At 43.9% G+C, this 14340-nt stretch overlaps 1 protein-coding gene across 7 annotated transcripts in view; it reads left to right on the top strand.

The window, feature by feature from the left end:
- The window catches only part of EFCAB6 (EF-hand calcium binding domain 6), a 306691-nt gene that overhangs the window by 213048 nt on the left and 79303 nt on the right, over nucleotides 1-14340 (top strand). For all 7 annotated transcript variants that reach the window (XM_003905667.4, XM_031656221.1, XM_021921653.2 and 4 more), the window contains one exon: nucleotides 5489-5607. In XM_003905667.4, coding sequence (XP_003905716.2) covers nucleotides 5489-5607 — 119 coding nt within the window. The remainder of the gene's footprint in view (nucleotides 1-5488; nucleotides 5608-14340) is intronic.

The following is a 14340-nucleotide window of genomic DNA, read 5'->3' on the forward strand; positions in this document are numbered from 1 at the left end:
ATAAGTAAATTCATGCCATGGGGGTTTGTCATACAGATTATTTTGTCACCCAGGTACTAAGCTTAATACCCAATAGTTATCTTTCCAAATCTTCCCTCTCTTCTCCCCCTCCACCCTCAAGTAGGTCTCAGTGCCTATTGTTCCCTTCTTTGTGTCAATGTGTTCTCACCATTTAGCTCCCAGTTGTAAGTGAGAACATGCGGTATTTGGTTTTCTGTTCCTGCATTAGTTTTCAAAGAATGTTAGCCTCCAGCTCCATTCATGTTCCTACAAAGGACATGATCTCATTCTTTTGTATGACTTTGTAGTATTCCATGATGTATATATTCCACAGTTTCTTTATCCAGTCTACCGTTCATGGGCATTTAGGTTGATTCCATGTCTTTGCTATCATGAATATTACTGCAGTGAACATACCTGTGCATGTATCTTTATATTTGTCTTATATAAATATATGATATTAATATCATATATTTGTTATCTAATCAGTCTAATAAATGTATCATATATTTGTTATCTAAATATATATTAATATCATATATTTAAGTTACATAAATATATGATATTGATATAAAATATTTATGTTATATATATGATATAAAATATTTATATATGATAGTAATATATTTATGTTATATAAATATATTTATATTTACATATTTAGAATGATTTCTCTTTCTTTGGGTATATACCCAGTAATGGGATCGCAGGGTTGAATGGTAGCTCTTTGAGGAATCGCCACACTGTTTTCCACAATGGTTGGACTAATTTACACTGCCACCGACAGTGGCATACAGCAGTGTATAAGCATTCCCTTTTCTCTGCGACTTTGCCAGCATCTGTTATTCTTTTACTTTTTTAAAAAAATTGAGATTGAGTCTCACTCTGTCACCCAGGCTGGAGTGCAGTGGTGTGATGTAGGCTCAATGCAACCTCCGCCGCCCGGGTTCAAGTGATCCTCATGCCTCAGCCTCCCGAGTAGCTGAGACTACAGGTGCATGCCACCACACCCGGGTAATTTTTTTGTGTTTCTAGTAGAGACAGGATTTCACCATGTTGGCCAGGCTGGTCTCAAACTCTTGACCTCAGGTGATCCACCTGCCTCTGCCTCCCAAAGTGCTGAGATTACAGGTGTGAGCCACTATGCCCGGCTGACTTTTTAGTAGTAGCCATTCTGACTGGTATGAGATGGTATCTCATTGTGCTTTTGATTTGCATTTCTGTAGTGACCACTGATGAGCTTTTTTTCATGTGCTTGTTGGCCACATATATTTCTTCTTTTGAAAAGTATCTGGCATGTTCTTTGCCCACTTTTCAATGGGGTTGTTTAAGTTCCTTATAGATGCTGGATGTTAGACCTTTGTTAGATGCATAGTTTGCAAATTTTCCTCACATTCTGTAGGTTGTCTCTTTATTGATAGTTTTGCTGTGCAGAAGCTGTCAAATCTAATTAGATCCCATTTGTCAATTTTGCTTTCGTCATGAAATCTTTGTTGGTTCCTATGTCCGGAATGGTATTGCTTAGGTTGTCTTTCAGGGTTTTCATAGTTTTGAGTTTGAGATTTAAGTCTTTTATCCATCTTGAGTTTATTTTCTGTTATAAGGAAGGGGTATTTGTTATAAGGAAGGGGCCCAGTTTCAATCTTCTGCATTTGGCTAACCAGTTATCCCAGCACCATTTATTGAATAGGGAGTCCTTTCTCCATTACTGGTTTTTGTCAGCTTTGTTGAAGATCAGATGGTTGTAGGTGTGCAGTCTTATTTCTGGGCTCTCTATTCTGTTCCACTGTTCTATGTGTCTGTTTTTGTACCAGTACCATACTGTTTGGTTACTGTATAGTTTAATTGGGTAACTTGATGCCTCCAGCTTTATTCATTTTGCTTAGGATTGCCTTGGCTATTTAGACTCTTTTTTGGTTCCATATGAATTTTATTTTATTTTATTTTATTTTGAGACAGAGCCTCACTCTGTCACCCAGACTGGAGTGCAGTGGCATGATCCTGGCTCACTGTAACCTCTGCCTACCAGGCTCAAGCCATCCTTCCACTTTAGCCTCCCAAATAGTTGGGACCACAGACATGTGCCACCACACTCAGCTAATTTTTTGTAATTTTTGTAGAGACAGGGTTTTGCCATGTTGCCCAGACTTGTCTTGAACTCCTGGGCTCAAGTGATCTGCCTGCCTCAGCCTCCCAAGGTTCTGGGATTATAGGCATGAGCCACGACGCCTAGTCCCATATGAATTTTATTTTATTTTTTATTTTTATTTTTTATTTTTTTATTTTTTGAGACGGAGTCTCGCTCTGTCGCCCAGGCTGGAGTGCAGTGGCCGGATCTCAGCTCACTGCAAGCTCCGCCTCCTGGGTTTACGCCATTCTCCTGCCTCAGCCTCCCGAGTAGCTGGGACTACAGGCGCCCGCCACCTCGCCTGGCTAGTTTTTTGTATTTTTTTAGTAGAGACGGGGTTTCACTGTGTGAGCCGGGATGGTCTCGATCTCCTGACCTCGTGATCTGCCCGTCTCGGCCTCCCAAAGTGCTGGGATTACAGGCTTGAGCCACCGCGCCCGGCCCCCATATGAATTTTAAAATAGCTTTTTCTAGTTCTGTAAAGAATGTCATTGGTAGTTCGACAGGAATAGCCATGAATCTGTAAATTGCTTTGGACAGTGTGGTCATTTTAATGATATTGATTCTTCCAATCCATGAGCATGGAATGTTTTTCCATTTGTTTGTGTCATCACTTCTTTGAGCAGTGGTTTGTAATTCTCCTTGTAGAGAACTTTCACTTCCATGATTAGCTATATTCCAAGGTATTTTGTTCTTTTTGTGGCAATTGTGAATGGGATTGTATTCCTAATTTTGCTCTCAGCTTGAGACCATACTGTCCAAAGCAATTTACAGATTCAATGCTATTCCTGCTGAACTATCAATGACATTCTCTCTCATGAGAGATAATGGTGTGTAGCTTTCCTTACTTGTAATATCTTCGTCTGGTTTTGGTATTAGGGCAATACTGGTCTCATAGAATGAGTTAAGAATTATTCCCTCTACTTCTGTCTTTCTGGCATAAGTTCCTGTAAAGTTTTCTGCTTATGGGTGTCTGTCCCAGTAAGTTATGATTCTCTGTATTCACCTGTCTGCCTCTCCAGTTTTGGGGACAGTGATTTGACCTGTAACTTCACTTCTCTCATGATTTAAGAAGAGAGGTTGATTTTCCAATTTGGTCATATTTTTACTTGTTGTTGGGACAGAGTGGTAACTTCCAAGTTTCTTACATGCCAGACCTGCTATGTGTTTTTAAAGGGACTCTGAAATCCTACAGACCCAATTGTTTTTAAAGCATAGTTGTTTTTTTTTTAAGTTATGACTCTACTATGAAGTATACAAAATGCCTATGTATACTTTAAATAAGTTTAAAGTAGTCACCATGTAACCACCATTCAGGTGAAGGAAAAGAATATTGCCAATATCTTAGACCAGGAGCCAGCACACTTTTTCTGTAAAGACCCGGATAGTAAATATCTTTGACTTTGTCAAAACCGCTCAATCCTGTAGCACGTGGTACCATCAGACTTCCTAGTTCTTTCTGGTCTAGTGGATATGTAATAGAATCTCATTGCAGATTTGATTGGCATTTTGTTAGTTATTAGTGAGATTGAGTATCTTCACTTGGTCATTCATTGGTCAGGTTTCCTCGATTGTGAAGTGCTTGCTTGAGACTTTAAGTCTACATGCTGGTTTGTCTTTTTCTCATCGGTCAGCAGAAACTGTGACTATGGTCATAGTGTACACTGCTCTGTGGATCCTGCTCTTTTGTAAGTGACGTGTGGTGCAACTATCATCTCTCAGTGTGTATTCTGTGTTCTTACCTTTTTTATATGGTGTCTTTTGATAAATATAAGTTCTTTTTAATGTAGTCAAATTTACTAACATCTCTCTATGGGTCTTGTTTAAGAATTCTACCCGGGAGTCATGAAGATATTCTCTCACACTCTCTTATAGGAGCTTGACAGTTTCAACTTTCACATTCAGGTCTTGAAATCTGGACTAGATGTTTCCCAAGTGTTGAGAGGCAGGGACCCCATCTCATTTCCTCCATATGGAAGTCCCGCTGTCCCAGCACTGGTCATTGTGAAGTCCCCTTTCTCCTGGCCGATCTGAGAATCACCACTGCCTACATCATGGCCCGCGGGTGCTGCTGACCTCCTCATTCTGTTCCACTGATAAATTTGTCTGTGCTGGCACCTACATCACATCTTGGTCGTCGCTATAACTTAATGATACATCTTAATTAATTGGTAGGCAACTCCCTCTACCTTGTTCTTCAAGAGTTTTGAATCGCTTTGTCAAGTTCCACAAAGAAAATGACACCTTTACTATTATATTTGAGTTTTCTAATTCATGAACATAGTGTCTCTCCATTTATTTTGATCTTCTTCAATATCTTTCAGTAAAGTTTTATACTTTTCTGTATAAAGGCATTTCTCAGATATCACAGATTTATTCCTAGGCCTTTGGATTTTTGATGCCTTTTGTAAATGTTATCTTTTAAAATTTCACTTTCCCTGTCTGATATATAAAAACTGTGATTGATTTTGCCTGTTGATATAGAATCCAGACTGCTTGCTAAATTCACCTCTTATAATAATTTATTTGTGGATTCTTTGTATTCCTATGTATACAATCATGTCAGTGAATAATAATAATTGTATTTATTTCTGTCCTATCATTACACCTTTTATCCTTTTTCTTGTCCAAATAAACGGGCTGAGATCCTGCAGTACAATGTTGAATAGCAGGTGATGGAGATATTCTCACTTTGTTCCTGATCTTAAGGGGAATGTTTTGTTCTTTCACTATTAAGTTTCATGCTTGCAGAGAGTTCTGTAGATGTACCCATTATATCTACCTCATCGTGTTGTTATGAAGAAGATTAAATGAGCTATTACTTGGAAACAACTGAAGACATTGCTGAGAACCACATGTGTTAGCTGTTATTTAAGTCTGTGGTCTTTTTACATGCCTGACAATACCTTCTGTACCCCTCAGGGCCATAAAAATGGTACCATATAATCTTGTCATAATAGCTGGAGTCTAATGTCCCTCATTTCCCCTCTTACAGCCAGAGGGCTAAAACCAAACCATCATTGAGATGCGGATCCTCCATCTCATTTCCTGGGCTCTGGTTGGCCCTTATTTCTAATCATTTGTGAACCCAAGTTGTTGATCAGGAGAAGAATCCAGGTCAAACCCCTGAGGCAACTCAGAAACCACCCGCTTCCAACACCTAATTCTCGTTTCCATTTTGCTCTATCACTTTCTTTCCAGGAATGATGAGGATACCTGGAACTTAGATTAAAAGGTGATTAAGGAGGTGGACGGGGATACAAATGCTTTGGATTGTCCCAGATACTGACTATTGAACATCTTTTCTGTTGTCGTACATACATTTCACATATTCCTAAATACCGTCTTCTGTTGTTGTAGAATTTTCTAGAAACCGATAACGAGGGCAATGGCATTCTTCGACGCCGGGACATAAAGAACGCACTGTACGGTTTTGATATTCCCCTCACACCAAGAGAGTTTGAAAAGCTTTGGGCAAGGTAAGTGGCACATGAGACTGGCTGGTTTCTGTTCTTAAGGACTAGGGTTGCTTGCTGCAGCAAATTCAGCCTAACCTTTCCTACTTCAGGGTAACTGGGGGCTGGGAGTATTTTCTCTTGGTTGTATCTGTCTCATCTCCTGCGTCCTTCCTTGTTCCTTGCTCCTTGGTGCTCATAGCAAGCAGCCTTGGTGGTTGCCTTGGTCTTCAGCAACACGGAGAACCAGGGTAAATGCTCGTCATCCATACCAGACTTGAGAGGTTTCTATTTCCAAGGACCTGGGAGCTCAAGCCCAAACTTATACTGTTTTAACAAAACAAGTCACTCTCCAAGGACTTAACTCTAATACACCTCACTCAGCAGACATGCAATGGGTAAAGGGAAAAGCAGTTTCTCCCCATTACCTATAGATGGAAATTAATGTTGCACAACTGTTTTATAGATAAGTATTCTCTGGGAAGAAAAACCAAACTTTTAGCAACTTGGAGTAGCTTCCCAAGAGTCTCTTAAACTGAAAATTATATCCGATGTTGGTTCCATTTGTCAAATGTATTTTCGATTTAGCTGTTTTGGAATTGGGCCCCCAGTTATGGTCTTCCCTGGATAGATGTCTAAGTTTCACAGTCCACTAACAATGTGATCTATTTGCAAGTTCCAGACCCAACCTCAAATTATCTCTTTCTTCATTATATGTCCGTAGCCACCTGCATTCCCCCAGGATGGTATACCAACATCGTGTGTCCACTCAGGAGGCAAACTCATGAAACAGTTCATACCATTTCCCAGCTTTTCATCTGTTCAAAGTGGAAGGCTGAAATGTTGGCCAAGTTTAGAATTAGGTGGGTTGTTTTGTGTCTAATTTAGAAAAGCAACTGGAAATTCTTAAAAAATCCTTATTTTTTAAAGATTGGTTCCAACACAGGGTCCAGTTAGACTCCCTGCCCATTTCTGTTTGAGCAGCTTACATTAGTTGTCTCAGCTGGGTGACAGGCAGATCTTTGTAGAGTAGGCAAATGCATAGCCCTCCCTCTCAGTTGACCTTTGGGATGATCCAAAGATGACAACATGGTCCCTATCTTTGGAAAGCTGTCAGGGCACAGAATGCATTCACACAGGTAACTATGGTACAGCAACAACTGTGCAAAACCCCCGGGCAGAGAGCAAGTCAAGTGGCCTGGGCGGTGAGGCAGGAGCATGGGGCCAGGGAGGGCTGGAAGCTGTCATGGGTCCAGATGGAGAAGGAGATATTCTTGGTCAGCAGACCACCTGTCTGCAAGGAGACAGGTGTTCTATCAGAAGTAGCATAGGGCTCCCAGGGTCAGAAAGGAAGGGTAGGGCCAATCCCTTACTAGATCCTTGCTTTCAGGTGTTATTGACCAGGCAGTGAGGAACAATGGAATTTGAGTGTGGCTGTGGGGCAAACAGAGCTGTGGTTTAGGAAGATGAGTCAGGAAACAGTTCAGGGGAGAGGCTGGCTGGAGGTGCTGGTCTTGGGAGACCACCGCCTCACCAGGGGGGAACCCCTGAGTGGGGGCTGGCCATGGGGATGAGAGGCATTGGAGGCATGTCCCCCACAAGTGTTCCCATGGGGGAAATGAGAATGGACGGAGCCTTTTTCTGAGGGTGGGACAGAGCTTATTTCCGTTTCCACTGGAGGTGGACACTCACTGTTGGCTTGTGGCTAAAGTTTCTTCATACAGTTATGAACATAATTATGAAATGTACAGATTTTCACCCTGTGTTGACAACTGCTTGCAGTCAGAATTTTGTCCACTATTGTTTAGTTGACCTCATGCCACAGATGGTAAGTGGTTAAGAGCAACAGCACTACAGCCAGATGCGTGGGCGTGACTCCTGCCCGCTTCCTGCTGTGTGGCCCCCATCAAGTTACTTAGCTCCTCTGTGCCGTACACTCCTCATCATCTGCAAAGCAGCACTAATGTTCCCTGTCACCCGTGTTCCCTGTCACCCAGGGCGGCTGTGAGGCCTGGGTAAGGAGTCATAGTAAGTGCTAGCCCAGGGCCCGGTGTGCAGTGACCACTCAGTAAATGTAACACACCCTCTCTTCATTTGTTCGCCCAGCAAACGCTTCTTAAACACTGACTCTGCACTTTTGCAGGGCTGAGAATGACCAAGATAAACTAATAATCCAGAGCTCATCGCCTAAGATACTCAAATGCTCTTAAGGAGAGAGAGTCTTGGTAATTAAGTGCTGTGTCCCTGCCAGGACCTCTGAAGGCTCAGAAATCGAGGACTAATAAACTGAGCTTTTAAGCTGAGTTATTTCACATGCAAGATTAATTGATGAGGAAGTGGAAGAGTGATGGTGAATCTGGTTTGCTAGAGAGAGAATACGTTTGGAGGCCATAGAAAAGTCCAGTTCTTGGGCTGATAATTCCTCTATTCCCTCCCTTCAGTGAATCCCTTTTTCCCTCCGGAATTGCCTTTGGGTCAGCACGCACATTCACCTGGTGGCCCTTCCTGTGTCCGTGTTTTTCATTCTCCCTTAGGTCAATCGTGCAGTTCCTAGGACGCTTTGCAAATTATAGCACCTGCCATTTTTGTTTCACTTCATTAGATGAACTATTTCCTGGAAAGTATTTCATGCAATATCTACATTTTCAAAATCAAATCGAGTTTTTATTGATGCAAGATTTTCTTCACTGCTGTTGTTTTTGTTCTCCACTTTTTTACTGTGTCAAAATACACATAGCACAGTTTACCATCGTCACCAATTTTAAGCACACAGCTCAGCGGTATTCAATACATTCATCACGTTGTGCAGCCGTCACCACCATCCAGCTCCAGAACTCTTTACTCTTTTCGTCTTGCGAAACTGAGTTTTTTGGTTTTTTTTTTTTGACAGAGTCTTACTCTGTCATCCAGCTGGAGGGCAGTGGTGCGATCTCGGCTCATTGCAACCTCCACCTCCAAGGTTCAAGAGATTCTCCTGCCTGGGCCTCCTAAGTAGCTGGGATTACAGGCACCCACCACCATCCCCAGCTAATTTTTTTGTATTTTTAGTAGGGACGGGATTTCACCATGTTGGCCAGGCTGGTCTTGAACTCCTGACCTCTTGAGATGGAGTCCCTCTCTGTTTTCCCGGCTGGAGTGCACTGGCGCAACCTCAGCTCACTGCAACCTCTGCCTCCCAGGTTCAAGCGATTCTCCTGCCTCAGCCTCCCAAGTAGCTGGGATTACAGGTGCACACCACCACACCTGGCTAATTTTTTTTGTATTTTTAGTAGAGATGAGGTTTCACCATGTTGACCAGGCTAGTCTCGAACTCCTGACCTCAAGCAATCTGCCTGCCTCAGCTTCCCAAAGTGCTGGGATCACAGGCGTGAGCCATGGCACCAGGCCTGAGATTTTTATTATTTTTTTTTTAACTTTTAAGTTGAGGGTATATGTGCAGGTTTGTTATATTGGTAAGCCCATGTTGTGGGGGTTTATTGTACAGATTATTTCATCACCCAAGTGTTAAGCCTAGTACCCAATAGTTATTTTTCTGATCCTCTCCTTCCTCTCACCCTCCACCTTCCAAAAGGCCCCAGGGATGAACGGGATGGTCACGCAACTAAACAGCCTAGTACGTGCAGAGCACTGGGTGTATGTGAGCATGAGTGTTAGTGGCAAAATGACAATATAGCTTTGAAAAGATCTTCTGGTCATCATATTAATGCACACGCATTTTAGAAGACTCGGAAAATCCGTAAAACAACAACAGGTCAGCCCTAATGCACTCAGCAGAGGTGATGATCCGTGGGAACTTGATATTGTGGTTTTTTTCTTGCTTTTTCTACTTGTTGGTGTGACATCAGTTCATCATGCTCAGCTTCCCACCCTCCTGGCGTGTTCTCTTCCTCCCCCAGTGTTTGCTGATAGTGACGATTCACCTCTCCACCAGAGCAGCAGGGGGCACCGCGAGCCAGGACGGGGCTCGGTGGCCGCCATGGGTTGTCCAGGCACCAAGGAGCCTCCTTCAGTTGCCCTAACAACAGGAAGGAGCCTGGGCCCCGAAACAGCAGCAGAAACGGGCCTCCTCCCCGTGGGGCTGTCTCACGGTGTTAGTGAAGCACCCTCCCCACGATGTTCCTGATGACCAGAGGCTACGGCGAACTTGGGGAGCGGCAGGGGCCTGCAGGACACACCCCATCAGCTCTGGCAGTCTGAGCAGCTCCAAGTTGACTGTCAGGAGAGGACAGCCCCCAGAAACTGGGCAGGCAGAAGCAAATAGGAAAATGCCATCATGCTTCTCTGAAAACACAGAAGTAAAAAATATGACAGACTATAGACAAGGAAAAAAGTGTTCAACATCCATTATTCAGTCAACATTTATTCAAGCACCTATGAAGTGCACTATTTTAGAATTTCAGATCAGTCCAGAGGGCCTGGTTTATGCTACTGAAGTAAATTAATCGATTGACCCCCAGATCTCTGTGGCTTAGCACGTCTGTGTTTTGTTCTTATTCACCCAAAGCCTGCTGTGTGTCTAGTGGCTCCTGCTTCCAAGCAGTGACTCAGGGACCTGGCTGGCTTTCAGCTTGTGGTGTTATCCTCTTAGTGGAGGACTCCACCCACCCAGGTGGGACTGCAGAGCTTCAGGATTGCACGCAGACTTTCAGGGACGAGTGCCACACTTCTGCTCAGAGCCCACCCCCCAGGGGCCCCAGTAAACTGCGCAGAGGCCGGGGAGGCACAGGGATGCCAAGGGGGATGCAGATGTCACAGGCTGGCCTGTGGAGGGTTAAAGGGATAAAGCATTGCAAGCCTGGAGGAGGCCGTTGTGAAAGGAACCCTGCTCACTGAAGCCAGGTTAGGAGCTCTATGCACGAGATTTCAGGAGGAATAATTTTGGTTTGACTTTGGAGAGACTGCTAAGGATGCTGCATGAGGGAAGTGCATGCAGCCACTCACTCATCTGACCAATCATTTAGCAGTCATTTTTTTGGATCTTTCTTTGTGCCAGGCCTTGTGCTAGATTCAAAGGTTCCAGAGATGAAAGACAGCCCCTGCCCACAGGTTGCTCAGTGACAACAGCCACATGCCAGGACGGAGCAGTGGAGGCAGCCACCACAGGAGCTCAAGGAGGAACTCCCAAACACAACACCTGAGTTGAGTCTTAATACATAGTCATTAGCTGAGAGAGGTAGCCAGAGGTGGGGGACAGGTATCCGTGAGCAGAGGCCCAGAGCCTGAGGAGGGTGGGAAGTCCTGGGACAGAGAGGAAAGAGCTGTGCAGAGGACAGGATGCTGCTTATGTCAGAACTGGAGTTTGACAGCCTGTCCTGGTCAGGGTGTAACTGCCCAACAGGTTCTTCTTACCTGCTGCATAGATAAAGCCAATTCCCTGAAACAGAAGTGCTGCAGAGAAGAAAGAGTTTAATAACGTACAGGGCCAGCCAAGTGGAAGGATAGGAGGTATTTCTCAAATCCACTTCCCCAAGAATTCAGAGGCGAGGGGTTTTCGAGACTAGTTTGATGGGCAAGGGGCTAGGGAATGGGGAGTGCTGATTTTGTTGGGCCGGGGGTGAAATCACAGGGAGTCAAAGCTTATCTTCTTGCACTGAGTCAATTCCTGGGTGGGAGTCACAAGTCCAGATGATCTGGTTTCTTGGTATGGGCTACCAGTCCAGGTGGCACCAACTAGCCCATTAAAATGCAAGCTCTGAAGGTGCGTCAAACAGCAGTCTTAGATTTCACAATAGTGATGTTATCTATAGGAGCCATTGAGGAGGTTACAAATCTTGTGACCTCCAGCCACACGACTACTGAACCATAATTCTAACCTTGTGGAGTTTTTTGTTTGTTTTGAGACGTCTCACTGTGTTGCCAGGCTGGAGTGCAGTGGCACTGTAGCAGTTTTTTTAAGGAATCAGAGAGACCAATTGTTTCTTGCATAATTCAGAAGCAAGAAACAAAGACAGTTACTCAATTGAGACATGCATCACATCATTTCTTACTTTTCAATGAAAAACATGGTTTACGACTTGAGTTTATCTGCCTAGTGACCTTGCAGCTGCACAGCTAGAGAAACAGGGTCTTCACAATGCCTGGGAAAGGAGGTGAGATAAGGCTCACTAGCCACAGAAAAGCAGGCAGTTACTTTTTAAAGGACTCCAGCTCTTTCTCTTTCTCAGGGAGAATTGGGTTTTCTTACATACAACTGAATTTCTGGTTACACATTCTTTAATTTCTTTTAATTCCTGTTCCATTCCCCCCTTTGGTGCTTCTTATAATAAAGGTGTTAATAGAAAGCACCACTATTTGCCACCTCTTTGCGGAGCTGAGCTGCTTCTACTGGCAGTGGCTGATATTTGGTTAATGCCACAACCACGCGGTAGTGTGTCAGGCTACTATTGCCTCTATAGTTGACTGAATACTCCTAATAAACTGGGGTGAAAGGCAAGGGAGGATGAGGCAGATGCCAAGAATAAGCAAGAACTCACCAATGAGGGTTTTGAATCCTTCAAAGGTTGAGAGCCATCCTTCAAACAAGGAATCCGGGGACCACCCGGACCAAGTCTGAACTGGAACATGGGCCAACTTGCACATTCTAGCTGTGATTTCCATGACAGCTCGGCCATTATCATCAATTTCTAGGCAACAGTTGGTTAAGTTAAATTTCCCACATACTCCTCCCTCTGAGGCTAAGAGGTAATCTAAAGCCAATCTATTTTGATACATAGCATTTCTCATTTGTGTTGCTTGTATTGCCAATAAATCTAGTGCCCTTGACGTTTCATTGGTTATAATTTCAAGGACTGCCTGCAACCTTAGGATGCGGTTGAGCATGTAGATTGGGGTGTGGTAACCCCATGACCCGTCTTGTGCCCAGGTAGCTGGCCCGTAATATTTAATGATTCTTTCAGGAGGCCATTCATTATCTTTCCAGTTTCCTATGTCCACATCCTTTTTGATATTTGTGTCTATTTTTGTGATTATGCTTCTTCTAGTTCTTTTATTTTCATCATAAACTGGATATCCTAAGAGTTCCCCTTGCTTTAGAGGAATCAGAAAGATGGATGGCTTGATTGTTCTTAACACACATGCCCCTGTCCGTTTAGCTGGCAGTTGCCGATATGTCCGTGCTTCACAGATCCAATATAGGCCAGGGGGAGCCTTCCAAGCATTTGGAGCCTCTAGCTGATGCCAAGTGTGGCTTAGAGTAGAGAATCGAGAGAAGGGGTTTGGATCTCGTAAGTAGGAGTCATTCTGGGTGTTTCTCCGTAGAGTTTTGCTTTTAGTCTTATCATAATACTGTTGCCCTAGGCAGGCTGTTTCTCCTACTGCCTCTGTGAAAGCCTTTCCCCATCGAGTGATACAGTACTTTCCAATTATGAAGGTTTTCAACAACTGAACACTTGCTGAGGCTGTTGGTTCACTGGCAGGGGTAGGCGAAGTGAAGTTATCTTGTGGCATTAATTCCTTTGCTTCCTATGGCCACTGGTCTCCCATATTAGTTCCTCCACATACATAGCATGAGAAAATTCCTAAGCTGCTAGCTGTGTTTTCAGCTGGTTGAGCAAGTGAGTTTTTGATTGATGGAGGAAGCTTGGGCACTGGCCGATCAAACTGCTGATAGAATGACTTATGGACCTGGAATTGCAGGGTTGGATGCATTTGAGTCCTTCTAGTCTTTTTGACAATTAGTAGTGGAACTCCAAGTCCTGCTCCTTTTGATGCAGTTGAGCATATAGATTGGGGTATGGTAATCCCATGACCCATCTCACGCCCAGGTAGCTGGCCCATAATAGCATGATCTTGGCTCACTGCAACCTCCGCCTCCCAGGTTCAAGCTGTTCTCCTGCCTCAGCCTCCTGAGTAGCTGGGATTACAGGTATGCACCAGCACGCCCAACTAATTTTTGTGTTTTTAGTACAGACAGGGTTTCACCATGTTGGCCAGGATGGTCTCAATCTCTTGACCTTGTGGTCCGCCCACCTGAACCTCCCAAAGTGCTGGGGTTACAGGCATGAGCCACTGTGCCCGGCCCCTTGTGGAGTTTTACAAAGGTGGTTTCAGTCCCTGAGCAAGGAAGAGGTTAGTTTTGCAAGAGGACCGTTATCATCTTTGCTTTAAAGTTAAATTGCAGATTAAATTCTTCCTATAGTTAGCTTGGCCTATGCCCAGGAATGAGCAACGACAGTTCGTGTGGTTAGAAGCAGGATAGAGTTGGCGACGTCAGATTTCTCTCAGTGTCATACTTTTTGTAAAGGTGGTTTCAGTTAGAAGGCCAGGCACAGGGTGTCACTCAGTGTTGACCCTGGGCATGGGAGGCGTCTCCTTGGGGAGAGCTTGGCATTCCGAGCATCTTCTGTAGCCTCCTTTAATCAGGTAATATTCAACTATTTGAATCTAAAACAAACTTTGCTAGAAAACTCTGAAGAGGGAGAGGGTGTACTCTAAAAATGCACCAAAGGGAAGACCCGAGTAGGAAAGCAGCAGGCTCAGAAATATCCGTGGAGATGTTTGGTTGTGTGAAACTAGCTAGCCAAGCAGACCTGCCAGAAAGTTTGGGAGATAATTAATGCCCAATTTATGCACATTTCTTGATATGGCAGGTGAGTTATATATCAGTATTCAAATATAAACAGAAGAGACTATGAAAAAGCAGCTGTGCTGTGTACAGCAACTCATGTGGACAAAAAAAAAAAAAAAAAAAAACCTATGGTTTTCAGTTCGCAAAAAGTGAGGCCATTTCAATTAGCTCAAGCAAAGCAATGCCCATAG

Source organism: Papio anubis, chromosome 16 (assembly GCF_008728515.1).
Source record: "Papio anubis isolate 15944 chromosome 16, Panubis1.0, whole genome shotgun sequence".
Taxonomy (NCBI): Eukaryota; Metazoa; Chordata; class Mammalia; order Primates; family Cercopithecidae; genus Papio; species Papio anubis.